This window comes from Labrus mixtus, chromosome 5 (genome assembly GCF_963584025.1).
Source record: "Labrus mixtus chromosome 5, fLabMix1.1, whole genome shotgun sequence".
NCBI classification, from domain to species: Eukaryota; Metazoa; Chordata; class Actinopteri; order Labriformes; family Labridae; genus Labrus; species Labrus mixtus.
In genome coordinates, this window is record NC_083616.1 from 18,137,354 (window position 1) to 18,163,609 (window position 26,256).

Sequence of the window (26,256 nt, forward strand, 5' to 3'; positions counted from 1 at the left end):
ATAATTCCATTGTACAATAACTGCTAATGTTTCAAGCAGATAAAATGTTTTTTATTGGGCTTTCGAGGTACTGAAAGTTGCAGGCTAAAGACGTTTTTGAAGCAGCCGTTTGTTATTTCTAAAAAATAATCTTGTTTTACATGAAATGTTGTTCCCTTCATTTGTACATTTTAATATGACTGCATGAAAGCCTGAATGTGTGGAGCCCATCAATGTTTACAAATCCTTGCTCACAGTTGTAAACAGATGTTTTTTTTTTTTTTTTATTTCTTACCTGAACCTTGGTATACTTTGATAAATTAAAGTTTCACGGTTAATATACCATTCCTTGCAGAAACCAATTAATTTAACAGTAATTTAATGGCACCAATGAATAATTGGTATCCAGTTCTTACAGACCTTTATTTTGAAAGGGAAGGCGGAATGCGTTTTCCTAATCCTGTCTAACATGAGGCTGACGTTTCATACTCGGGTTAATTGATAAACATGGTTGAGTGGTGGTTAAAATAATATGAAATCACGATAGACTTTCTCAACTTTGAAGCAAATGCGAGCTTTAAAGTGATTCTAACATATCTGTAAATGTTTCACTTCCGCTGCAGAAGACGAAATGAAGACATTACCGACAAGTGCTGCACGCAAAACCCCGCTTTACGATGATGCTTAAAGGTATTAAATCCTATTTATATTCTATTCTATATAAGATAAAACAAGGTTGTTTATATCAGGACATAGTTTACAATAACAGGACGAAATATTAGAGACGCTGGCAGTCGAGACTTTTAACAAGAGCATCTCTGTTGTGGGCTAATAATGCTTGCTAACTATACAATTAAACACTAAGGTTGATTTATTCTGCAGGTTTTTATAATTATGCGTTTTTACTTGAAGGTACGTTGTGGGTTTCCCTGGTTCTTCCTCCTGTAACCTATCCATTTAGTGACAGCAACCATTACTGCGATATAGTCACACTGTCTGACGTTTGCAGGCTGTAATTTAACAACAGTATAGATGAATTAATGGCAAAATAACCTTTTCACTATCTACTGTTACCGCTGTCATACAGGGCTCCACCTGTTTTAGAAGAAACCTTCAGTCACACAACACCCATGGTATTTTTATTCCTCGTCCATGTTACCTTACAGAGTTCTGCCTCAGAGGAGAAACCTACCAATCAGTGATGGTAATGGATTATGATGGACGTCCCCAAAGCCAATCAGAGCCAGACACCAAGCCAACCATGGGCGGGCCAGAATGGCTGGTCCCCTGCTTCACCTCAAGGAGCCCACTACAACCCCCTGCTCAGCTTTCAGCATCTTAGCCTGGGTTCTCCTTCTGACCAGAGGACCTGCGTGGGTCACCAGCAGGCATCCAGCTGCCAGAGTGACAACACCACCTATCCATACAACCCCCATCACAGTCCTCCATGTGCTAGTGATGCTGAGCAGAGCGGGAAACAAGTCAATCCCGATGCTCGTGTTTCATTAATGGTTTCCGCTTCAAGCCATGAAAGAATTTTACCTCCATGTTCTCTCCCTCTTACGAATGTAGGGACTCAGCCTCGACCGCCTTTTCAAATGCATTTTTATTCCCCTTACAGCCCTTACCAAACAGTGTCTCCAGCTTTTCAGCCTCCATACATACACCAGGAATCACTGAACGGACCTCAGTCACCTCACCAAAAACACCTGCCCATCAGCTCTCCATCATTCGGACAATGTGTGGGCCAGAGTCCACAGTTTTCACCTCAGCCTTCATTTAACAAGGAGGCCCCTGACATCCATTATCATGCCTCACCCACACTTCAACAACACCCCGGAAGTAGGTTCACCTGGTTTATGTAAATGACATGCTTACACGCTTGTTGCAGACCTTCTCATTACAAAATAATCACTTAACGGTAGATAAAATCACCCACTGTGTAACTCCCCTCCTTTCTCCTCAGGAACCTCTACAGAGTTTGTTACTAATACAGTTGTACAGGATGGGAGCTTCTCGCCACAGGTGAGGAACATACAGACAGAAATATGGGATTGGATTGAAATTTTTTTGTGACTTTGTATCTAAAAATGCTCATCAAAGTTTTAATGTTCATCCTCAAATGTGTTTTGCTCAAACAGCAAGTCGTAATCCAAAGTTAATGTCTTTTCAGTCACTAAAATAAGTTTATGTAATCAAGTCCTTCCTTTCCTGTTTATGGGTTTACCTTCAATTCCCTGATTTAATAAAGACATTTTAGTTATATCCTTGACTCTAGCAAGAGAGGCTGTAGATATACCGGTGGCTTTCCTCCTATCTTAGATCATTTTTATTTTTATTTTCAAGAGCACCTGGCCTTACAAGGAGTTTACCATCCTGCACTGAGAGCACCAAGTTTTCATCTTAATACTAAGTGTGCAATCGGCTAATTTGGTAATTCTCTCCGCTCCAGTGGAGGTTCACCAATCATTTTCAAAGCTTTAAAAGCATCTTATAAACCTTCACTTTTTACTATTATTGCATCTGCAGTTGGTATTTATGCATTTATTATAAAATATGTCAAAAGTGACTCATTGAGCTTAAAGGATGAAAACTTTTATCTTTTTTTTTCACCAGATTTTTATTTTGTAAGTTAGAAAATACCCGTAAGGGCATATTTTTTTTTACCAACTATTTTGTAATCATGTGAAATATGCAGGCTTTAAAACAAAATCCAACAAATGATGGTCTTCATGTGTGAAATAATTTCAAGTTCTGAGAATAAGATTTCCACGTTTCTCTCTGCAGTCTCCTAACTCTGAGTCTCGTTACGGCTTGGACCCAGAGCTCCTACCTAGTGCTGTAAGTTTTTTCATTCACTCTCCCACGTGTTTGTGATTGTGTTGGGCTGCTTACCTTGGCCAGGTCTCTGGTGTAAAAGAGATTTTTTAAATCTCAACAGGACTTCCTGGTAAAATAAAGGTCAAAGAAATAAAAGAAAAAGAAAAGAAAGTTCATTCCGATTATGAATGATTGGGATTTTATTTCTGTAAACAACAAAAACTACTTGAAACTTTTCTTTCATAGAAATTCAATTTAATGTTCATAACAATACACTGACTGTATTTTAACTGTTAATTAAAAATATAAGGAAGAAGCTTGATGTTAATTAATGTAGCATCAAAGCAATCCAAGCCAACATGCTAATGATGTTGAATTACATTTTGTAGCAGCAGCTGCCTCTCCTAAACTACAGATCATTTTGAGAGGACTAAAACGAAATTGTGCATTTACAGAGAGAGACGTAATCAGAGTGCTTTTCAGCACGGTGTGTGTTGACAACTTTTACACGTGTGTTTCTCTCTTTCTGTCCGTCACAGGTAAAGGTGATGGCAGATGACCGGTCGGAGTGGGAGGGCAAGGTCTTCGTCTCCAAGCCTTTTTCCTGCGTTCCTCCTCTGGCAACTACTTCCTGTGCCATAGAGGACAGGGGTAAACACACTTCACTGTCTGCATCATGTTCACAGTTTTGCACTTGTATTCACACGTATTCATTCCAACTCTCCATTAGGGGACATATTGGCACCCGGTTTTGTCTCTATTTCAAGCTGTACGTTTTACTGAACTCTCCGTTCGTCTTGCACATTCCTTCACACACAGCACAGCTCCTACATTAACACTTATTGTAATGATCTTGTAAAGCATTGGTTTATATTTTTATTGATTCTTTAATTTACATTTTCCAGCAGTAGGAGAGCTGCTGTTTACTTGCTTTCTTTATGTACCAAAACAAGAGAAGATTGAATAACTGACTCTGCTTCCAAACACTGCATCAACATTTCTTTGAGCATAAAATGTTGCTGTGACTCAAGCAGCTCTTTTTTTTACTTGCAGATTAAATGTGTCAAGCACTATTTATGGATGTAGACCAGTAATATGTAAAGTAAGAGAAGCAAATGCAACATGAACATTAAAATGATCATTCGTGTCTTTCCTCAATTCTTTCCTGTCACTTCGGTAAGCTTCACTTCACTGTAAATACACCTTAATGTCATGTGGATGTTTCTTTTGCACTATAGGAAGCGCGAGTCCTTTTGCCATCCGCTCCATGTCGTACTCAGTGCCCTGTGATGGGCAGACTGCCCTGCTCAGCCGGCTGCCTCTGGGAGCGCTGGTCACTCCTTTGACCGAACAAAATGCTGAAGAAGTCAGTTTGTAGCTTTCCTGCTTTTTCTGATAAATACTTTTCCATAGTAAAAAATGAGACAAGAACTTAAAAATCAAGAAAAAGAAAGCATCATGGGAGATATTTTTTCTGGAACCCTACAAAAACCTCTTTTAAATGAAGATTTGTATGGAGATGTAATCATTTATTAATTCATGTGTGTGTTTATGTCTCTAGAAGCCACTGACCGTGATAAAGGAGTCGGAGCGTGTTATGAGTTGCGGTTGGTGCGGCGCCTCCATGTGCCCAGCCATGGGCTGGCAGGACTGTGGTCAGAGGTTTTACTGCCCTTTCTGTGGTAAACTGAGTGAAGGTGAGATTAACATTGAACATCTTAGCATAAAGGTAATGATTAAAACACAGACTGTGGGTAAATGTATTCTCATTTTCACACGCTCTAGTGAAAAGGAAGAGTTTGTCTTACACCCCGTGTTCTTACTCTGGTTATAATCAAATTATATTTATAGAGCACATCTTTTAGGAATACAATACCACAAAGAATGGCCGATGCTCAAAATAGGAACACAAAACAAACTACAGTACATTCATATTACATAATGAAGATGACAGCGCTCTCTAAAGAGGGATACCTCAGAAAGTGAATACCTACACCCCAGCATGCCTAAAGATGGCCACACACTGGATGGTTTTCACAACAAATGAACGGGGGGAGTGGTCCGGTTTGAGGCCTGTCACAGCCAATCCTTTGTCTAAATAATCCTCCACTTTCCTCCCTGAGCTTGAATATGGTCCACAGTCGAGCATGGCGATGAAAAAGTGACACTTGCATGCAACCTCTGTGTTTGGACCTGTTAGCTGAAGACGATGTCAGCTGTGACGTACACAGCAGGGTGTTTGGATCATGTCAACATTATGGTCCACATTCCTCCGACATTCAAACTAAATGTAAGTCAAATCACGTCTGGGTGTTATTGACTCACTGAAACCTCCACACCTTACAAGGACACATATATTCTGCCATGATCGGAAGTCTCAAATGTACCATGCAGCTGTGTTTTTCAGTGCAGGTCACACAATTGGTACAGTGTTATTTCTACACCAAAACAGCAGTAACACACATTCTTCAAATGGCAGATGTGTGGCCATGGTTTAGCCAAATCGTTGAAGTTTCCTAATCAGTTAAAACTGTCTTAACGTCTGTGGTGTTGTTTCTAAAAATCGTCGAGTCCAAAACTTTAACATAATCCATTTCAATGGGTCGAACTTCAGCCCAGACCCTCAAGTATTTTTTCTCATACTCTGATCCTTTCTTGAACTGTTTTTTTTCTCTTTTCTTGTGTTTCAGTGCCATGGCAACACTACCAGCCCACCAAAGGGGTGGAGGGGGTTCGGGTGGATAAAGACCAGCGGCCTGAGCTGAGTATGGGGTCTTATGAGATTCTCAGCCCTCAGAAGGTTAGTTTACCTCTGCTACATTAGTTTGGATTCACTTCTTAGCCATCATGAGGTGCTCTTCAACATGGACTTTGTCAAATATACAGTATGTGCACATCTGTGCGTGATTGGAAGCAGCAGTTTAGATCCTGAATGTGCATCACAACATTTTATCAACACAGCAATGTTTACCCCGGGGATAACGGGTCACATCACACAAGTTTCATGTGTCATCCTTTTTGTGAGGATTTCCATGTCCTAAAACCATTCAGTTAATTTATTTAGTGTTTACTGGGACATTTATTATGAGTATTAAAATCAAACATTTGCTTCTCAAATATGAAAATATGTATCATTTCTGTTTTTCATATCATGCAAGTTGATTTTCCTGACGTGGTTTGGCTGCTGGTTGGAACAAATAAGGTCATGACAAAATGTCAACATATTTTGTAGTGGCCATTTGTTTCCTCTTTTTTGACTAACAGAAAAGTAGTTGATAGTGATAGTGCAGCTATGTTTTAATAAAGTGTTTGGATAATTACTTCCTTGGAACAGAGAGAAATCTTGGAGAATAGTTCTGTAAATTAGAGAATAAGACTTTAACTTAGTCCTTTCAGATATGTCTATAAATGTAACTGTTCAAATCAACAGTGGCGTTTAATTGCCTTCAAAAATCCTTCTATAATCTCATCATTGTTCGGGGAAAGATATCATGTGTGTATATATTTGAATGTTTTCTCAGGGTGAACCTGCTGCGCTGCTCCTCGCCATCGATGTGTCTGCCTCAGCGCTAAGAGGAGGACATTTAGAGTTTACAACACAACAAATTCTCACTCTGCTCACCTCCCTGAGAAGGTTTTACACACTCGCTTTTTACTCGATATTCAAACACATAAAAGAAAACAATGATCATGTTTCCAGCAAGCAATCTTCTCTAATAGTTTCATCTTATTATTGTAGGGAGGATGGAGTTGACGTGACAGACATCCGCGTAGGTTTGATGACATATGACAGTAAGATCCACCTGTATGACCTCAGCCCCGCCCTGTCCCGCCCACACATGCTGGTCATCACAGAGACAGAAGAGCTGCAGCTTCCTGTGAGGGAGGGACTTCTGGTGACCCTGAAAGACTGTATAGATGGTATCGACAGGTATCAAAAACTTTAAATTGACTAACCATTTTTCACATTATGTATTTCTATTGGTGCAAAGACGCTGACATCATTCTGTTTTTTTCATGTTTTTGTTCATCACTCTTTTTAAGTAAAATTTCAATTTTAGGCTCAGTTCTGGCTTTACAAAGGCAGCCTGACTTTAAAGAGCTCAGGTTTTACTTTTTGTAGATTTGGAAAGCCTCTGCTAAGAAACAATTAGGGCTGTCAACGTTAACCAATGGGATTAATCTAGAGACCTTAAAGTGTTGATGATGTATTTTCACAACTTAACCATATGACTTTCCTGCTTCATATGCAAGTTAAACATTGTCTCTTTCACCTTAAATAACCTTTTTTAATGATGACATGCTGTAATGCAAAGAGAGAGAGACCTGAAGAAATATGAATATAGACTGTAAGAAAACTCATCAAAAGTAAGAGCTATACTGCAGACTCGAGTCTCTTACTAGCGTGAAAAACAGACAAAAGATCAACATCATTAACTCACAGAGCCTCGGTATGAAACGTCTGTCTCCTCGCTGCATTGAATGATCATAAACTTACAAGGTTCAAGGTTCAAGGTTGTCTTTATTATCCCTGTGAGAGGGAGAATTTGTTTTGCATTCAGCAGGAAAACATACAGTACTTTCATCCAACCAACAATCAATACGACATAAAAAGACACTACAAAGTAAAAGGCCAGTGGTCAATAAATACAGTAGATAAAAAAGCAAAAGGCAAACACAATTCACTCACTTAAAAAGGCAATGGCAGTCAGTAAAAAACCCCTGTACCTTTTTTTTGTGTGCGTACTGTTAAGTAAACTACGGGCTGATGTTTATTCTATGATCATCAGTCAATCAATCTTTATTTGTATATCGCCTATTTATAACAAATGTTATCTCAAGACACTTTACAAAATATCTCACGCAATTGAGCAATCCTTAAACAAAAATGTTGTCATCTCCAGAAAGTAAAGAAACATTTCCGAAATACTTCTTTTTATAAAGGGGCATTTCCTGTATTTTTAAAGGTGATTTCATCACTTTATTTATTTATTCATTCTTTGGCAAATCACCTCTTTGTTGTCTGTGTGTTCAGTGTTTTACAGCTTATTCCTCAGTTTGGTCCAGAGAGTGATGACTCTGATGGAGTTCCTATAGAGCTGCCTGTCAAAGCAGGGCTAGCTGTGCTGCAGGTCAGTAATCACTGTTCACACGAGTGCCTGACCGGTATGAGAGTTTTGGGGCCAATATTGATATTAGTGAGGGAAAAAAATCTGGTAAGATTTGTCAGCCGATATCTTTATTAGATCGATCTTTGAACTTTAGAGATAGATTTACACCTTTATTTTGTTGATCCCTCACATACAGATATCATACATTTGTGGAAAAGAAAAACAATGAAGGTGCATCACTCAACTGGAAAATAACTGCATGTATGTGCATCACCGCTTGACTGTCTGGAGAGTGATAATGCTTGTTGTAATCCACATAACACACTCACTTGATATGATAATATCAGCCGATTAATCGGTCGGGCTCTAGCTCACACTCACACTGGCAGGTTTTCTTCAAAGTTGATTTAAGTTTTCTGTGTTCAGTATGGCTGCACAAAAAGAAATGATAATGTTGCTGTTTCCTTTTTATTTCATCAAGGCACGGCAAGGACAATAATAAAAACTTTATTCATTTTGTTTCTAGGCTCTGAATTGTCCTGGAAAGCTGTTGCTCTTCCATACTGCCCCTCTAATAGAGATGGCACATGCAAACTCATCCTCAGGGTTTTTTGGCTCCAACAAACCGAAGGTACTTAACCCACATACACACACATACATTATAGCCTGTACCATACAGTATAATGTACTATCCCACAACTATTAGTCTCTAGAAAAATATTTTTGGGAAACGGGTCAGAATTACTCACATACTAGTCAGATCATCCTTCTCCCACAGTTTTAAGGAGTCACTTTATTGTGGTTCACTTACAATGAAACATTGATCGCTGTTTTTCCCTCTTTTTTTCCCCTCAGTCCATCTTTCAGCCGCCAGAGTCAGCTATCTCATTGGCCAATCAGTGCGTGGGTCAGGGCTGCGGCGTTCACCTGTTCCTTCTCTCCCAGCAAGATGTGGGCGGGGCTTGGCCGGGGCACATTCCATATCTGACAGGAGGAGCTCTCTACACCTACAGCCACCTGGAGGTATATTAACAGATATTACCATCAAAACACTTGAAATGTCTTCTTCTTTTTTTAAAGGAGCTATATGTAACTTTTTACATGTATAAATCGTTTTTTTATCGCCCATTAATAAGTGAACGGTTAACTGATGTGAAAAAGTAGATGTTCACTGTCTATCTGTGTTGCCTGTATACATTTTTTCCCCGGGTCGTATTTTCCGCCTTCCACACACTTCTATCCACTCTAGGAGTTCTCAAAGGCAGACAAACTCATCACACACTCCTAGCTCTCAGCCAGTGCCTGCCAAGACTGTCGTTTGTAGGATGGAGAATGAATACAGACACACAGACTCCTTCACAGACTTTCACATGTGTATGACCACTTACCTCCTCTGTAAACATTATGCCGGTAAATATCCAGTGTTTCGCGGCCGATGATGATGCTTGTTTGTGTACGTACGAGAGGGAGAGCGAGCAACAGGTTACTGGTGCAGTTCGCCTAACGGCCATGCGGTATCTCTACGCAGTATTTTTGAAAGTTACATATAGCCCCGTTCAAGAAATACTTTGACAGTTTGAGATGCATTCCATTATTTTCCTTCGCTTGCTCCTCTCTAATAACTGTCTGCTAACTTTAAAGCTACAGCCAGCAGATGATTAACTTGAAACAAAGTTCAAATAAGGAAAAAATTACTTTTTTATTTAGGAGATAAAACCCTTGTCTAGGATCTTTTTCATCTTGAAATGTAGTCATGTTTCCTACAGTGGCTCTAACATTAATGCATTATTGCCTTTGTTTATAAGTCCATAAAATCTGTTCACCAGCAGGGTTCAAAGATTGTCTTAAATGATGTTTTAACCGGCAGTTAAAAAATCATTTACACATCTCAAAAATCCTAAAGCTACACACACACACACACACACACACACACACACACACACACACACACACACACACACACACAGTCAAATTGATCCTGATAACTTTTCTCTAGATATGAATTGCTATCACACCCAAAATTTGATTACATATTAAGCTTCTTTTTGGAATTTAAAGCAGCTCACAGAGCAACATCACAGTGCTGTTTGTAGCTGTATTTGGATTAAAATTATGCATTTTTGGAACACGGTAAGTATACAGATGAGCTGCATGAATTCTAGATTGACAGGCATTTAAAAAATCTCCCCTACAGGGAGAATTGGACAGGGAGCGTTTCAGCACTGATCTGAAGAGGATCGTAGAAACAAACACAGGCTACAAGGCTGAGCTCAGGATTTTTGTCAGCAAAGGTGAGAGTTTCTAAGTGTGATTCCGCAGAGTGAGTCCTTTGAAAACACCTCCAGTTCCATTAATTGTACCTGTCTCCGCAGATCTGCGTGTATCAGGCTGCTATGGACTTTTTATCCCTAGTCCAAGCCCGGACCAGGTCACCATGGCAACTCTTGATGGGTTTACAACGCTAGCAGTTGAGCTCGCACACAGCAGACCTGTGGATGAGACGAGAGGAGTATCCTTACAGGTGAGTTCACATTCTTTATCAACGATTTAGATCAGCGACAGGTTGAATTGACAGACTTTACAAAGGGCTTTACAACAACAAAAGTAGAATATAGAGTAATATATAGAGAGCAAAAACAAACATGTTTTTCACAGAGCGACATCATAGAGTCCTGCAGAGACAACAATGCAATGACCAGGTACAACAATAAGCTCAATAAAAAAAACACAGATCATTCACAGAAAGTAGGCTGGGTGAGCATGATTAAGCCATAAGCCCATCTAACTTTTTTTGGACTTTTTTTTTGAAAGACTCAACAGAGTCAGTAGAATGTAGAGACTTCCAAAGATTTCAGGAGGTGATCTGGCACCTCTCCAGCTACCAGACCAACTTCCATATTTGGTCCGCACCGGGACTCAAACCGGCGACCCTCCGGTTCCCAACCCAGGTCCCTACAGACTGAGCTACTGCCGCCAAAGATAGCACCCAATGTGGGGCTGACGGTTAATTATTTGAGACGCTTAATAAAGCAATTCCTTTGTAGTTGGTTTCATGCCCCTTAAACATAATGTGTTTATTAACCTTAATCCATTGCTCCTGCTTGTCAGGCTGTTTTGTCTTACAGCACTCAGACTGGAGAAAGGAGGACCAGGGTTCACACTCTGACCCTGCGATGCTCACCCCACCTAGAGGACACTTTTCGGCAGTACCAGGCCCAAACACTGCTCACCTTTTACAGCAAAAAAAGTATGTTTCTTGTACTCTTGATAATGTACTGCTGAGGCATCATACTGTTAAGAAAATACAATGCTTGTATACAGCCTAAGTTCTACATGACATGACACAAGAGAAAGAATACTAGAGGAATAAAGTATGATACTCCGGGTCACTATCCCATACAATGCAGTGAAGTTATCTTGGATTATTTTAGTTTCTTCTTTCGCCACAAGAATCAAACATATTGTATGAGCGTAGTGTTTCTCATATTCATCCCTGTTTGAGCAATCTTTTGAAATTGGTGCTTCTTTCCAGTTCATTGTGCAGTGTTGGAGCGCCCTCTGCAGGAGCTGAGGGAGGAACTGCAGACAGAGGTAACACAAGCTTTGGCATCGTACCGCAAACACTGCTGCTCGTCGTCAGTGTCTGCTGGACAGGTGAGATTGGGAGACATAAAACGCACTGCAGAGTATAACATGAAGCTCGTAAAATGTCTCTTAAGTTCTGCTTTGCAAAACCTCTTCTACAATATGATACAGCTTGAATCTTTTTTTTCGACATCATTTATGTACTGTGCTCTTATTGTGTTACTGTTTGTGCGCTGTAGCTGGTCCTCCCTCAGTACCTGCGAGCTCTTCCTGTTTACATCAACAGTCTGAGGAAGAGCGAGGTGCTGCTGCCGGGTCTGAGGAGCTCCGTCCACTCACGGCTGCAGCAACGTTGCCAGGTGTTAAACATGGACACCCGCAGCACCTCCACACACTTCTACCCTCTGCTGCTGCCTCTGGTCAGTATCCTAAAAACCATTTGACTATCACAAAGGGAGAACGTTTTAACTCATGGTCAAAATGCTAATTTGTAGTTATAATTTCAGCTCACACTTTTTATGAAACGCAGTTTAGATGGCTGTCACATACTTTGGAATAACTTCAAAAGAAAGCTGCGATCTGCTGCTTGTAGAGCTGTGACACCAGTGCCTACCTGCACTGTGTTTCACACACACATGTACAGCTGTTTCCTTTTGATTTACACTGCTGCACTATGGCTCAACTTAATTTGACAGAACAATTAAAGTCATCCAAGACACTGTAAAATCCTCATCCAACATATCCCCTGCAATCACATTTTTAGATGTCACTGGAGTTTAGTTTCTCAACTAGTTTGCTGTAAAAGTGAAGAAATCTACGTCTGTTTCACCAACTACAACACTGTACAAGTCAAATGGAAGCACAGGTTCAACAAAAACATGACTTTTGCATCTTTGTCATTTAAAATGTTCAATGTCGAGACACTGAGAACCACAGAAACATCTTTTGTCATACTATAAAGCAAACTTGGACGGACAGTGAAAAGGTTAAACACTCAGTGAATTGCCTTTGAGCTTTGATCCTGTGTCATCACACGATCAATTCAACCTTTCGCTCATCTCTCTCATGCAGCCACTATCAGGTGATAACTCCACTTCTCCGAACCCAGAGAAGACTCTGCGTTGCTGTGCTGCAAGCCTGGAGCCCAGTGGGCTGTATTTGGTTCATGCTCCCCTGACCCTGCTGCTCTGGGTGGGCACCCAAGTCCCGTCGAGCACCCTGGTTGAGCTCTTCAACACCAGTTGCTTTTCTTCGCTGCCCTCGGGAGAGGTGAGACATTACACACTGTAACGAGGTATCTCTGCATCAACTGTAACCGATTCAGCCTTGTCACAGGGAATATAAAAAAAAAACATGCCCATTTGTTATCAGTCTTTTTTTTAAAGGTGATTTTATTGCTTTCTAGCCTTTATTTGATATGTCAGTTATAGAGAGAGTGGAAATGAGAGAGTGGGGATTGACATGCACCAAACAGCTTCAGGACTGGAAGCCGAACCTGTGACCAATGCGACAATGACTATGGCCTCAGTCCACAGGGCGCCTGTTCTACCAGCTGAGCTAAACCTGCACCCCAACTGTATTTATGTTCTTGTATAATCACGTGAAACATTTTTTACAAGCACTTTATTTTAAGGACAATTAGGGGTGCAGAAATGCAAACTCTTCTCTAATCGATTACTCTTCCCGTTGTTAAAGCGAGTACTCGAGCAATCGTTTTGTAGTTCTTTTTTTTTCTGTGATTCTTTTCCCCCACGGGAGGCCCTGCCCCCAACTATGACGCGATGCCGACTGTAACTATTGATTTATTTGAATCTTCAGGATTTTGATAATTGTTAGAAAGAGGCCTTTGTATTAACATTCAAATATGACATTTCTTACTTCAACAGACAGCAAACCTCAAATAAAAATTCACACAGACATATCTTATGACCGTTTTAACACTTTATTATAATTAAGAGCAGTGAGTGTGGCGAGCGGACGTGCAGACCTCAATTCACACTCATCGCACGTTGAAGCTGTTCTGACAGCAACATTCTGTTAACAAAGACTACAGTCTACAGTGTAGAGCACACTTTACTCTGGTAAATTAAGTTACAATAGAACATGTGAACGATTTAAGTGTCTGTCTGTTTCATCTTTCTCCTCTGTGCGTAATGACACACTTGCTCAATCTCGCTCCTCCGTCTGCTATGAGCTATTTCTCCCTATAAGGTTGTTCCGTTTTGTAGTTATTAAAAGAATAATCATCTAACATTCCAAAATATAGGAAAACATCTAGTTATGCTGCTCTTTCCTGGATGATCAAACGTCTTTGGTTTGGTGGGGTAAAGCGGTAATCGCAAAGTGAAAGTTCTTCTTTTTCTGTGGACTAAATAGACAATTTGAACTGAACTTTCGTAGATCATATTTCGTTTGTTTGGGATTTTTTGTTCATTGTGAATTCATAAAGGGGTAAATTAAAGGGATATTTTGTTAGGGTAGCAACGTATGGATCAACAACGGACGCGTTTCAGCACAGAGCCTTTATCAGCGCTTTGTTTGTCATCTATTTTCTTTTTGCACTTGTGCACCTGAAGTTTTATTTCTGTTTGAATGTGCACCTTTTTTTCTGTTTTGAATTAGGCCTATCCTAGAACCCACAATGCAACAAGAAACATTTACAAAATTGTGGACTACAAAACGATTATTGCTTACATTTTTTTTGTAACCGATTATTATTTAATGAACGGGTACCCGAGTACTCGTTTGCACTCCTAAGGACAATATACCTCACCACATCTTAGCCCACAGAAGCATTAGAGGGTTCTCTTTTTACCATCCATATCTGATGCCCTGTGTGTTTATGTGTTCCCTCAGACAAAGCTGCCTGTTCTAGACAACCCTCTTTCCATCAATATTCGATCCCTCATCCACACACTGAACTCCCAGGCCCCCTGTGCCCGCAAGGTGAGATTCTGTTCGCTCTGCTCTAACTGACGGGGAAGATTTTTTAAAATTTTGTCAATGTACTCTTGACTCTGCCAACATCAATGACTTGAATAACAAAGTTGCTTTTTTCTATGAATACATAATTGTACAAAGCTGTTCAGGCAGACTCCAATTACACACATGAACATAACAAACGCTACAACTGAAGCTGAAAGAGTCAGGTAACTACACAGAGTAGCAGAAGTCAGATATTCAGATGTAACAGAAAAATTAGAGTTGACTGAGTTGAGGAAGCTCGGAGCAAAAATACTAAGGTGTACAGTGGCAATTTGGCAAATTCCTCACCTCCACACGTACATAGAACAAAATGCAAATACATATAAATAGCCTCAGTTTTCATACTAAAATAAGCCTGAGCTGTACAGCTGGACAAAGGAAGATTTATGGATTAAAAATAGCAACAGCAGTAATAACAATGTTAACATATGTGAAACAAATGACTTATGTCCATGAATAACTGTTTTTTGTTTTTGAACATATAAGACTTAAAAACTTAGTAGATATCTGTATGTCTGTCTCAGTTGTGGGTGGTGAAGCAGGGCGATACCTGCGAGGAGGCTCTGCAGCGTCACCTGGTGGAAGACAAGAGTCCAAACGGAGGAGCCTCATATGCAGACTTTCTGTACCATCTCCATGTCAACTCTGTCCGGTTTCTGCAGTGACTTCTCTCACACACACACACACACACACACACACACACACACACACACACACATTCTCTGACCTCTGGGGGGTATTACCCTATAGAAAAATATGATAAAAACAGAGGCATATTTGCCTAAAAAACACAAATGAGTAAGAACTAAAGTCTTATTCTCAAATTGTCAAGTGGAACACTGTAAAGGCCTGATATCAGGCAGTGCATGAGAGACATGAAAAGATATACCTGGTTTTATTTATGCTGTGATATGTTGACGTGACGAATGCAATCTGTGCTCCTTGAAAATGTGTGTATGACTACTTATTGCAGTGTGTTTGTGTTTGTGTGTGTGTGTGTGTGTGTGTCTGTGTGCGACGCCCACAGTACTTTCTGTGTGTGCATAATCTCATATAAATAAATAAAGGCTTTAAATGAACCTCAGTTGAAGTGTCTTCCAGTGTAGTGCAGCGAAGGAGAGACATTTTTTTATTTTAGTATCTTAGAAATCATCCTGCAAAAGCGTGACTTTAAAAGCAAAAGATAACTAGAGAATGAATCCGTGCGCCTCTAATCCAATCACAGCAGGATGAGATTTGTGTGTCTAAAAAAAAAAAACACCTGCTAAGCATCGATGGGACATGATCAGCAAAGAGATCAAACATATTGCTTTATTCTCGGGAGGTTCCAAAATGAACACAAAATGAAAGTTCCTCAAAAGAGCTTCAACCACGTTGGTTGCACTTTGGCACATTTTTAAGTGGAAGACAAAAGTTATCCTTCAATTAACACAAATTTTAATTCAAGTTCAACCTGTATGTACCATAAACGTTTGGCTACTGGCACAAATAGTTTTTTAAAATAATCGAGCCTGCACCAAAGTTATGGACTTAATGACAAACATCGCTGTCCCGAGAGTCACACTGCTACAAATATGTTAGCTTGGTTAGCAAAGTGCGGCAATAATTACTGTGAAGTTGAAGGGGATGTTAAATTTGGGCGAGCAAAAAAAAAAAACAGGCTTCAAACAATGTCCAAATAAAAAGCTGTCTCTTTAGATTGTCCTGTACATATGAAAGCTGACAAAGCCATTGTTCAGGCTGCAGTGGCAGGGCCTTGTCAATCACACACTGCTGCACCCTGAAGCCTACCCTGCTTTAACTTTTATTTTACTCTACATTTAACCATAATTTACAAAATGCACACTTCTGTTTTGCATGGTAGAAGACAATGCTAACAATAGAGACCTTTAACTGATTGAGAAATGTACTGTAGCTCTGTTGGCTGCTCGAGTATAGTCTGATAAATCATTTAACAGAACAGTAGAAGAGTCATTGTAGTAATATTTCAAGAAAGAGAGATAGAAGAAAAAAAAAAACACTTACCAATCTGTCAATGCATGTGTTGTTTTTATTGGCAGTAGTGTTTAGTCTGGCCTGCTCTGGCTGAATTTGTATCCGTAAGCATTTTGGATGCTGTGCCGTTGGATCCTGGTGGGAGCACATTGACTCAGAGGATGTGAACTGTTGAAGCAAACGTTAAACACAAGCGCCTCTTTTTGGGGCATTTTATCTTACAGTAAAAGAAACATGTTTCTTTAGTATTTTAGGGTAAGGAGTAAAAACAGACTAAACATAGTGATTTATTAAGATAAGGAACCAGTTAGGGTTTAGCAGGGGCACCACATGTGGGAGAACGGTTAGGATGATCCTAAGGGCCCATCATTAGTTCTTTATTTAATTTTTTAATCTACATCATTATTATTATTATTTCATTGGGCACAACATTTAATTGGATGTGCCCCGTCGGTTGAGGTAATGTCCTTGGATTAAATATGAGACAAAATAAGATATAAACATCTATGTTGTTTTTTTAAAGCTGATTTTTCATGTTTTTGGCCAGAGGACAAAATAAAAAAAAAGCATAATAAATCTAAATCAATCAGCTTACCATACATGCAAATCAAAAGTATGGAGCAGGCTGTTAAACAACATTCACATCGTGTGAGAAACTGAGTGAAAAGACGTTATTTACATAATCCTATATACATGCAACTGCATATTTAATATATAATATAAACCATCTTTACTTTATCATCCTTGCTTAACACACTAAGTCTATGGCTGTGATGACTGAATATCAGGGTTAAAATATTTATTTGTTTATTTAACAAAACCGTCTAACTTACAAAATCTCAGCGTGAATATAGATAAACACACGCATTTACTACACCTACAGCAGCACGTTTCAAAGGCACAAGCCAGCGCTCTCATATTTGCCCCTATTTGGAAATACGCACCAAGCAGGCGTATGTTCAATTACGTTACCGCGCTTTGCTGTTGCGCAGTATGTCCACTAGAGGGCGATACAGAACCTATCCTGCAGCGCCACTCACTGAAGCTGCATCCAAATTGAGCGGGCTATGTCAAGGTAGATGGACTAAGCAACACTTAACCGGAATATACAAGATTTTACCCTTCAAAATAAATGTCCTCCCACACTTCAAACGTATTGTTGAGAAGTCCTGTTTCACAAGTCAGAGACCATTCAAAACAAGCTGAACAAAGATGATGGATCCTAAAAGATTGCATAAAGCTAATTTAAATAAGGTTTTCTTGGCATGACAGGAAAAGCATAATGACAATTTAAGAGTGGTTTACATTCAATCGCAGTCAGAGTAACACCGAACAAGCAGGAGGAGGAGGAGTAACCATAGTTGGGTCTGTGACAGAGAGAAACTACACCAGTGGTGACAGTAAAAGCTCTATTAACAAAACCCTGGGGAAAAAAATTATTTAAGTTGTTATGCCTGATTCTTTTAGTGATTACGTTTTCGATACAGTGGTTGCGTTTTATTCTGAATATAATATCTGGAAGTTGTTTTTCTTCTTTGGTCTGGCTTGACTAAAGGGTCTGTTGAGCGCGGTTAGCTGTCAGAGATAGTGGAAAGAGAGAGAGAGAGAGAGAGAGCACCCACCCTGGTCACTTCGTCAGTGCATATCAAACCCTCCTTCACTCGGCGCCTCCGTACAGGCATTTCACCTCTCCAAAAGGCCGTCTAGCTTTTCTGGGCGGACCTCTACTTTTACACTCAACTTTAGTACAGATATCCACTTTCTCTCCGGAGCTGTCAAAGTAGAAGAAGCGAGAGACAGGGGAGCGACATGGCAACGACAACCTGTACGCGATTCACAGACGAGTATCAGCTGTACGAGGAGCTGGGGAAGTGAGTACCAGTTGTTTTTAATGTGTTTGTGGTGCTTGTTGTCTGTTTTATAACATGGTGGAAGGTTGATTTCCAGGCAGTGTGCACAGCAGAGCAGCGCTGAGCGGCTGCAGGCCAGCAGTGTTGTGTTTGCGCGCGCGTGTGTGTGTGTGTGTGTGTGTGTGTGTGCGTGTGCGCGTGCGTGCGTGTGTGTCTACGTATAGGTGTGTGTGTGCGCGTGCGTGCGTGTGTGTCTACGTATAGGTGTGTGTGTGTGTGTGGGTGCGCGCGTCCATGCATGCATGTGCGCTTTCTTTTCGGGATGACAGCTCTCAAAATACACTGCTCTCTCTCTCTCTCTCTCTCTCTCTCTCTCTCTCTCTCTCTCTCTCTCTCTCTCTCTCTCTCTGTTAAAGTCAACTTTTCCTGGTTTTAGACTCTCGCATGTTCAAAATCAGAGTACTATGCCCTTTGAGATTGGCGAGTATTTAAAGATATTCTGATGTGTTTTTACTGAATATTGGCTTACATGAGTATTGGTAAATGAACTTGAGCTATAATGAGCTTGTATAGAGTTTTTTTTAGTCTTCTCTTCTGACTACTCAAAGTGCTTTTACACCTACAAGTCACACCCACCCATTCACACAGTGATGGCAGAGGCTGCTACGTAAAGAGTCCATCAGTATAAACTAATCCATTTCTTACACATTCATTCACTGCTGATGAGGCAGCGGGTTAAGTATCTGACATGTGGCTTCAGACGATGGGGATCGAACCCCCGACTCTGACTGAGCCACAGTTGTCTGGTATCGAGTTCTTTATAGTTACATCATGTGACAGTTTCAGAGTATGATTTCCTATGGAAAGGAAAATAATGAAGAAGGCCAGGTCATGATAGGCATGAGACTCTTAAGTTTCTTTTGGAATCTTTTTTTTTTTTTTGGCTGTGTGGTAGCAGGTAACATAAGATATGCAGTTCACTGGCACCAGGCAAAAACAACTCCCATATTTTACAAGCTAACGGTCAATGTGAACTTTGTCTGAAAGCGGTTCATTAAAGTTCAGTCAGGTCACCAAACCCACTCCTGAGAGCTGGTTATGCACTTTAAGTCTCTTCATTTTAGCCTTACAGTAATCTTATCACATTATAAGGAATGTGCAGAGGAGTCTGGGGAACAAAAAAGAAATCAGACTGACATGTTTACATTGCTGCTGTAAAGTGGATATCTCTGTCACTGTTTGACTACATGCATGGCGACCTTTATTAACCAATAGATTGCTCCATTAGCTGTTTAACATCAAGCCAGGATCCACGTAACTATTGCCCACAACAATATAAATCCTCAAACCCAAAGCTTAGCTATTTCAACTATGGTATACAGTACGTGATGTTTTCATTTGGGACTGTCAGGAGTTAAAGGTCAGAAGGTCAAAACCACTTATACCCTTTTATTTTATTTTTCATTTTATTTATACGGCTCATTACCATATTACATGGTATGGGCCACAAACAGATCCCACAATAATAACAAAACAAAACAATATCACAAGGCATTGTCAACATATAATATCATACATATAAATACATATAAATGTATAATATCATTATACATTTTAAGTTTACATTTCCTACAGAAGTAACACATATGATATCTTTTTCTGTAACCCTCTTTAGTTGTAGGCGTAATAACTGTATCATCCGCATACATCAGTTGTATAGGAGTGGTTATTTGTTTAGTTAATAAACCATCCAACAGTGAGTCTGCACCATAGGCTGTAAATAAACATTGACAAAGCCTCCGTGACGTCACCCATTGGTTACTGAAGGGGACGCTTCAAGCCGCCAATGACGGTCGCCATATTGAAAATGGGGTCTCAACCTATATGGCGGCCCGCCATAGTCTAATCTGCCGCGCCGTAGTCTAATTTGCCCCGCTAGCATCAGGGAATTATTATCAACTATAAGAACATTTAAAGTACAGTTTACCCCGTTAAATGTGATGTGTGGCTGCAGTAGCCTACACCGGAATGTGTGATTGTTTTTTATGTCCGTTACCTTGTTTATAATACCTCCTGCAGAGTGTTACAACTCTCAGCCGTTCGGAGCTTTTCAAACGCTGCGCAGGTTTCGGAGGTTTTAAACACAAGCAAAGAGGTTTGATCAACCTGTCAGTCAAAGCAGCATAACTAGTTGTAACCCTAGATTTCAAAATCCTAGCTGAATATTATACTTTTAGAACCTGCAAAACAACGTCTGAATGAGTGGAACAAATCAATTTCGCTTAAAGACGCCGCGCAGCTCCGCGGCTCAGCGGCTCAGCAGCTCAGCGGCTCACCTGTTGTCTTGAAAAACTGCACTTTAAGTTTACGTACAAGTCTTAACATTAGATCAGACCTTTTTTCAAGACTTTCTCTTCCTCATTATGTCAAAAACATGCATTTAAAGATAAAGGTGGGTCCGCGGACCGCACTTGAGAGGGAGAGAGAGAGAGATCTACGGGCGAGCGAGAGTCCGGGAATGTGCCATTGCGCATGTAAGTGGACGTACAAGAAACCACGTCTGGAACTTCAGTGTGAGGTTTGATGTCTGTTGAAATGTTCTTAAATTGTTTGAGCTGCTGTTAATACTCTAAGTATTTAAAATACTGAACATTACAATTTATTAATAAAATATGCTTTTGCGCAGCAAATAGTATGACATCATAAAATTGAAGCATGTTGTGGAGAAATGATCCAAATTTGGACAAGAGGCTGGAGCTGGAGAGGAACGATAATCATAACTGAAAGAGGAGTAGGAACAGTATATACCGCAAATTCACTTTTTATTTACATTCATTTAGCTAAGTGCACTACAAGAGCACAAAATTGACCCATTTAACTTTAAAATGTACACATTTTTCTCCAGGGTGTGCATGGAATCCTGTGGGAAAACACTGTATTGCTAAATTGACAGCCAGTTGTGCAAAAATGAATACGCTTAGCTGTGATGTTCTGCCACATGTTCAGATCATTGAACTGAAGAACGCTCTGCTGTTCAAACTGAAAAGAGATGGTGTTCATTCAACTCCTGTTAGCTCCAAACATGTCTATTTGACAATATAACTACAGTGAGCTTAGTACAGCCTGAATGCAATGTAAACAAATCAGTTGCTCATATTTGTATTTAGCAACAAAAAGCATACAGTCATAGTCCTTGGAATAGTTTGTTAGGCTGAGCAGTGAGTTAAGCAGTAATGAAATGATAATTAAATGGAGGGTTTTTTTTTCTCTCCTAGAAACTGGGTCATATTTTAAGTTCACTGTTCTGTTGTGAATCAAAGCTGGCTCCAGTGAAATGTAGGCTACAACGTTTTCAGAAGTGTCTTTCAGTCCTGCACGGGCTGTGTGCCTTTTATCTACACTCTGATTAGGTAGGTTATTATAGATTGGGCTGTAATCAGCATACATAGCTGCGTCTCTGCTTTAAAGCCATATACACAGGAATGAGACCAGGTTTACAACATTGCATTTCAGCCATGCTCATTTCATCCCTCAAGTAATACATATTATTAGTAGGGAAGGTTTTGCCTGCCTCAATCCAATATACTGAACCCAGTGAGACTTTAAGCTTTTGATTAAAAAAAAAAAAGTGTTTGGTGAGAAAGCAAGTGATCCAATGTGTAGGCCTCTTCTTGCTCAGATAAATTCGAGTTTCTACACAATGCACTCCAGTCAAAAGCACCGGCTTTGAAGCTCCCTGTGAGAGAGACTTATCTGCACAGCCGGCACTGCAAAATATCTCTCCTAGACCAATCTTATTATTCACACAGTCACATGAAGCTTAGAGGAAAGAGCGCAGGTGTGAATGTCTTGGCACCCTCACGATAACGCTATACTCTGTCCTTCTTTAAGACTAATCCGACATCTGAGGAGAGCTAATTGTTGCACGGGATCACTCTTTAATGGCGACACTTTCTTAGCAAAGCTTGTGCCATTTCAGCAGCATTCTTTGCATTAGCCCGTTTCCAGTGTTAATGAAATATGTGCCGTGCTTTATTACAAAACTTAATCAGCTTTTTGTTGGTACCGTGTGCTGAAAGAGTAATGAAACGCTGAGAGACTTGGACTACGCTGAGTTCTGTGTCTCCACAAGCAAAATCTCCTCCTGTTACTTTTTCCAAGTCTCAGGTCAGCCCGTGTCACTACTTTCACCTTTGACCCTGACCTTTTTGGTTGTCTGTAACTGCCCCAGTGTGGAGCCAGACAAGAGGCACCAGTCAACACCGAAGACTTGGGCAGATCTAAATGATATAACCAGATCTTATCAAAGTTGTGACTTAGGAGGTAGTTAGGCGCTAGAGGGGCAAGACGGGAACAGCTGAGCCGAGGGGGAAGCATAACGCTGTGTGTTCATGCATATCTGAATGAATTCACAGACTGGGACGAGGATATTCGCGGAATCAATTAAATGCCTTAAACTTGATTTTCTATTTTAGAATGTCTTTAGGCTGCAAACTACAAATCTTATCTAGCCTACTGGCTTATTTTGGCATATTTAGGTGTGGGTTGATTCACGTCAGAATTGCAATTTTCAATTCCAAAAATAGATTTTTCAAGCAACTTTATTTCATGCTAAGTAAATGTTCACCTGCAGTCTGTTGGAGCAAACCCGCTTCTTGCATTTACTTCCGTGCACCCTCTCCACTGTCTTCGGCATACCTACTCAGTCAGTCCTGGCAAGTCAGCCGCGCTGCTAACATTTACCTCATCACAACTTTGGTAATGTATGGCTAATGTGGCATATGGCGTCAGCTGCCAGTTTAGAGCAAAGCAACGGACATTGTGTCAATAAAGTATGTTCCACTTTAAATAAGCCTCTCGACCGAAAGGTTGAGGGTTCGATCCCCAAATGAGCAACATGTCCGATGTGTCCTTGGGCAAGACACTTAACCCTGCATTTCTCCCGCTGCTACTGTGGCGGTGTATGAATGGTGATGTACGTCGCTTTGGATAAAAAGCATCTGCTAAGTGAATTGTAACATTGTAACAAATAAGTGCTTCATTTCTGTGTGACTTTGTAACAAAGGCTGTAACCAGCTTAGATTCATCGATGTCCAGAACTTGGTAGCCAAAATTAGAAAGTCGCAGCTATCTAACTTTATAATAAGACATGGTCTTTTGTTTTCTTGGAGGCATCTCGAAGTGCTTAGTCAGCCTCTCTTTCTCGCATGTCGGAAGGTGTGAGACACTCTTGTATCTATCACTAAAACTTGACCCCACCTCCCAAAATCAAGAATCAAGAAACTACAACAAAAAAGATCACTTGTTCGTCTGTACTCCCTGACAGACAGAAATTCATTTGTAAACAGGTTTAAGTTTTAGATTTATTCACTAATCTTGCAAGTAAACAAAATAAGCTACATATTTACTGTACATAGCCTACAGTATGCTGCTTGTCTACAGCCTACAGCTATAAAGATTCAAAAAACTTTAAAAAAAAAGTTAACAGGGGCCATATGCATAATTTAAGTGGTTCAAGCACAGATCATTATTTTACTTAAATTTGAAGCTCTAATGTCATTGAAACATATCTGTGTGTTTGGGGGGTTCATGCTTTTTTGACCAATGTCAATCACATCCGTGATGAATTTAATTAAGAAGTCTTATCAATTTGCACGGTGTGGTTCTGCACGATGGCGTGCACAGTGGTGCAGTGGTTTTTTAGAGCGGTCACATCACAGCAAGAAGATCCCTGACAAGGCCATTCTTTGTTGAGTTTATATGTTCTCCCTGGGGTTCTCTCAGGGTTCTCTCAGGGTTCTCTCAGGGTACTTTGGCCTCCTCCCACAGTCTAAAGAAATTGTCATTCATTAGGCTAATTGATGACTCTAAATTGCCGTGAGCGTGAATGTGTATATACAGTATGTCAGACCTGTGATTGTCTGGCGACAGGGTGAACCCTGCCTCTCACCCTATGACAGCTGGGTTCGGCTCTACCAACCTTTGGATAATTTGAAGATTCTTGACTGCATACTTTCTCATAACAAATTCAGAGTGACATGGTGAAATTTGACTCTAGTATATTATTTTTACCCATAACAGGCACGTCATGTTTTATGACGTGCCTGTTAGACAGTATGATTCAATTGTGTGCCTTACAGTATGTGTGTTTGTGTTTGTGCCTGTTTCAGCTTTTCTCACATGAAACACACACGCATGCTTCATATAGAATATGCTGACTGTGTATGACAAACCTCATGGGGGCTTATTATGAAGATACATTCTGGCAGTATGTTCTTTAAACGTAGATCGCTGGAGCTAACGTGGGCAAGTGGTCTATTCTGCATCCAGCCTTGAATAGGCTAGCTTGGCAGAAAAGGTTTTCTTTAAAGCCTTAGCCACAAAATGGTTCAATGAGACCAGGCCCCTCTCTCTTTTTGATTCATTAAAAAGTAGTAGGTGTGCAGATGGTAACATTCTTTAGAAGTTGATTTATAATGCAATGCCAGAATTTTGTGAGTATGATGTCATGTCAATAGGATGTCTGTTTCTCTGTGGCAAAGTTGTCCACTAATTTCAGTGTACCAATGCTTACTGAATGTTTTTTGTGTGTTTCCTAGGGGAGCATTTTCAGTGGTGCGCAGATGTGTGAAGCTGTGTACAGGACAGGAATATGCTGCCAAAATAATCAACACCAAAAAGTTATCTGCAAGAGGTAAGCACATCCATCTCTCAGCATTTTTCATCACAGGTTTTTTTTCCACATTTAATTTTCTCACCACACGTACTGTCTTGGAGATGGGAACGAGTGTTCAGTGTACTTGATGATTTGTAAAATACAGTCTCACTAAAAAACAGTAAAGCTGAATTTCATTTTTTTCCCCCACCTACCAACCACAATGTGTAACCGCACAAGAATGACTGAATTGTTCATAGTTTCGTTTGTCCCAGTGGTCAACTCCCCACCAACAGTGTAGACAGTTATATAAGAAATATCAAAACACTAATGATCCTTTTAGATGGTGCTGCGTGGGACAACATTTTATCACACATGGGTGTGCAAGACGAATGAGCAGTCACATTGGAAGGAAACAGCTTTTGTTGTACTCTTATTATCTAGAGCTGCATTGATGAGCTGATTAATTCATGTGTTGGAAGCTTCCTTTTAAAATAATACGGTTGGTTGTTCCAGGTTAAATGTGAGGACTTTCTCCTTTTCTCTTTCAGCACTGTTGTTGCATTTTGAAGAAATTGCTTTGAGAAAGGTTTTTTTTTTGTATTTCCTTTGTCTGAAGACTACCAGCAAATGTGCAGGACAAGATCAGCATTAGATAAGCTGCACTGCTTTGTGCTAAAGTATACACAAATTAAATTTCCTCACAGTAGCTTTATATGCTCACTGAGTTCTTTAAGCTTTGAGCTCATTTGGTAAAAGGAGTAGGGCTCATTCAACAACTACACCCATTATAATTACCACTGAATAAAAGTCCAAGTGATAACCTTTAAATGAATTACTTTATCTATGTGTGTTATGACAGTTCTTTTATTTATTATTACCCATAAATGTTTTACTGAATAAAAACAGACACATGAAGCACCTTGATTGGTGTCACATGCTGTTCAGCCAGTAACGGTTTAGACCAAAGCCAAGGCTAAATGCCACGGCCATGAGAAGTGATCTGGCTGCACAGAGCTCACTGTGGCTCTGAGCACTGCACTTGCCTCGTGTAAATCTCCTGCTGCCTGTCCAGCCCCGTAACCTGAGCCCACTGCCGATTCCCTGCCAGGTGGCAGCATGCTGTCACTTGACTGTTACCCTGCCTTTTAGACACACACACACACACACACACACACACACACACACACACACACGCACACAGACAGACACACACACGCACACAGACAGACACACACACACACACACACACACACACACACTCACACACACATAC

At 40.3% G+C, this 26,256-nt stretch overlaps 2 protein-coding genes and 1 long non-coding RNA gene across 51 annotated transcripts in view; 2 read left to right on the forward strand and 1 right to left on the reverse strand.

Annotated features, from left to right (window-relative positions):
- Positions 1–94: 94 nt before the first annotated feature.
- si:dkey-13n15.2 (protein transport protein Sec24C) lies at positions 95–15,559 on the forward strand. The gene is made up of 21 exons (XM_061038302.1): positions 95–669; positions 1,146–1,821; positions 1,946–2,004; positions 2,767–2,820; positions 3,339–3,450; positions 4,038–4,165; positions 4,361–4,496; positions 5,490–5,599; positions 6,321–6,433; positions 6,539–6,730; positions 7,835–7,931; positions 8,437–8,541; positions 8,766–8,933; positions 10,105–10,201; positions 10,283–10,431; positions 11,019–11,157; positions 11,443–11,564; positions 11,735–11,914; positions 12,567–12,764; positions 14,352–14,441; positions 15,005–15,559. Exons 2-21 carry the CDS (start codon positions 1,194–1,196, stop codon positions 15,143–15,145), a joined length of 3,018 nt encoding a protein of 1,005 aa, XP_060894285.1. The 5' UTR covers positions 95–669; positions 1,146–1,193; the 3' UTR covers positions 15,146–15,559.
- Positions 7,302–10,675, reverse strand: LOC132974333 (uncharacterized). The gene is made up of 3 exons (XR_009673110.1): positions 10,553–10,675; positions 10,271–10,399; positions 7,302–8,927 (listed from the first exon to the last, which is right to left on the reverse strand). It is a non-coding gene; the product is annotated as an uncharacterized LOC132974333 (long non-coding RNA).
- Positions 15,560–18,066: 2,507 nt separating the features above from the next.
- camk2b1 (calcium/calmodulin-dependent protein kinase (CaM kinase) II beta 1) overlaps positions 18,067–26,256 on the forward strand; it is a 72,635-nt gene continuing 64,445 nt past the window's right edge. For 45 of the 49 annotated variants that reach the window (XM_061038304.1, XM_061038314.1, XM_061038336.1 and 42 more), the window contains exons 1-2: positions 18,067–18,346; positions 24,925–25,019. In XM_061038304.1, the coding sequence (XP_060894287.1) occupies positions 18,285–18,346; positions 24,925–25,019 (157 nt within the window). In that variant the 5' untranslated portion in view covers positions 18,067–18,284. The remainder of the gene's footprint in view (positions 18,347–24,924; positions 25,020–26,256) is intronic. The other 4 variants (XM_061038332.1, XM_061038331.1, XM_061038333.1 and 1 more) reach the window with 1 other exon arrangement.

Excerpts from the sequence above, each read along its gene's own strand:
- si:dkey-13n15.2 (XM_061038302.1), top strand. The coding sequence starts at position 1,194 with ATGATGGACGTCCCCAAAGCCAATCAGAGCCAGACACCAAGCCAACCA. Across the intron at positions 7,932-8,436 it reads CAGGGCTAGCTGTGCTGCAG|GCTCTGAATTGTCCTGGAAA; the intron begins GTCAGTAATCAC and ends TTTTGTTTCTAG. Across the intron at positions 11,915-12,566 it reads ACCCTCTGCTGCTGCCTCTG|CCACTATCAGGTGATAACTC; the intron begins GTCAGTATCCTA and ends TCTCTCATGCAG.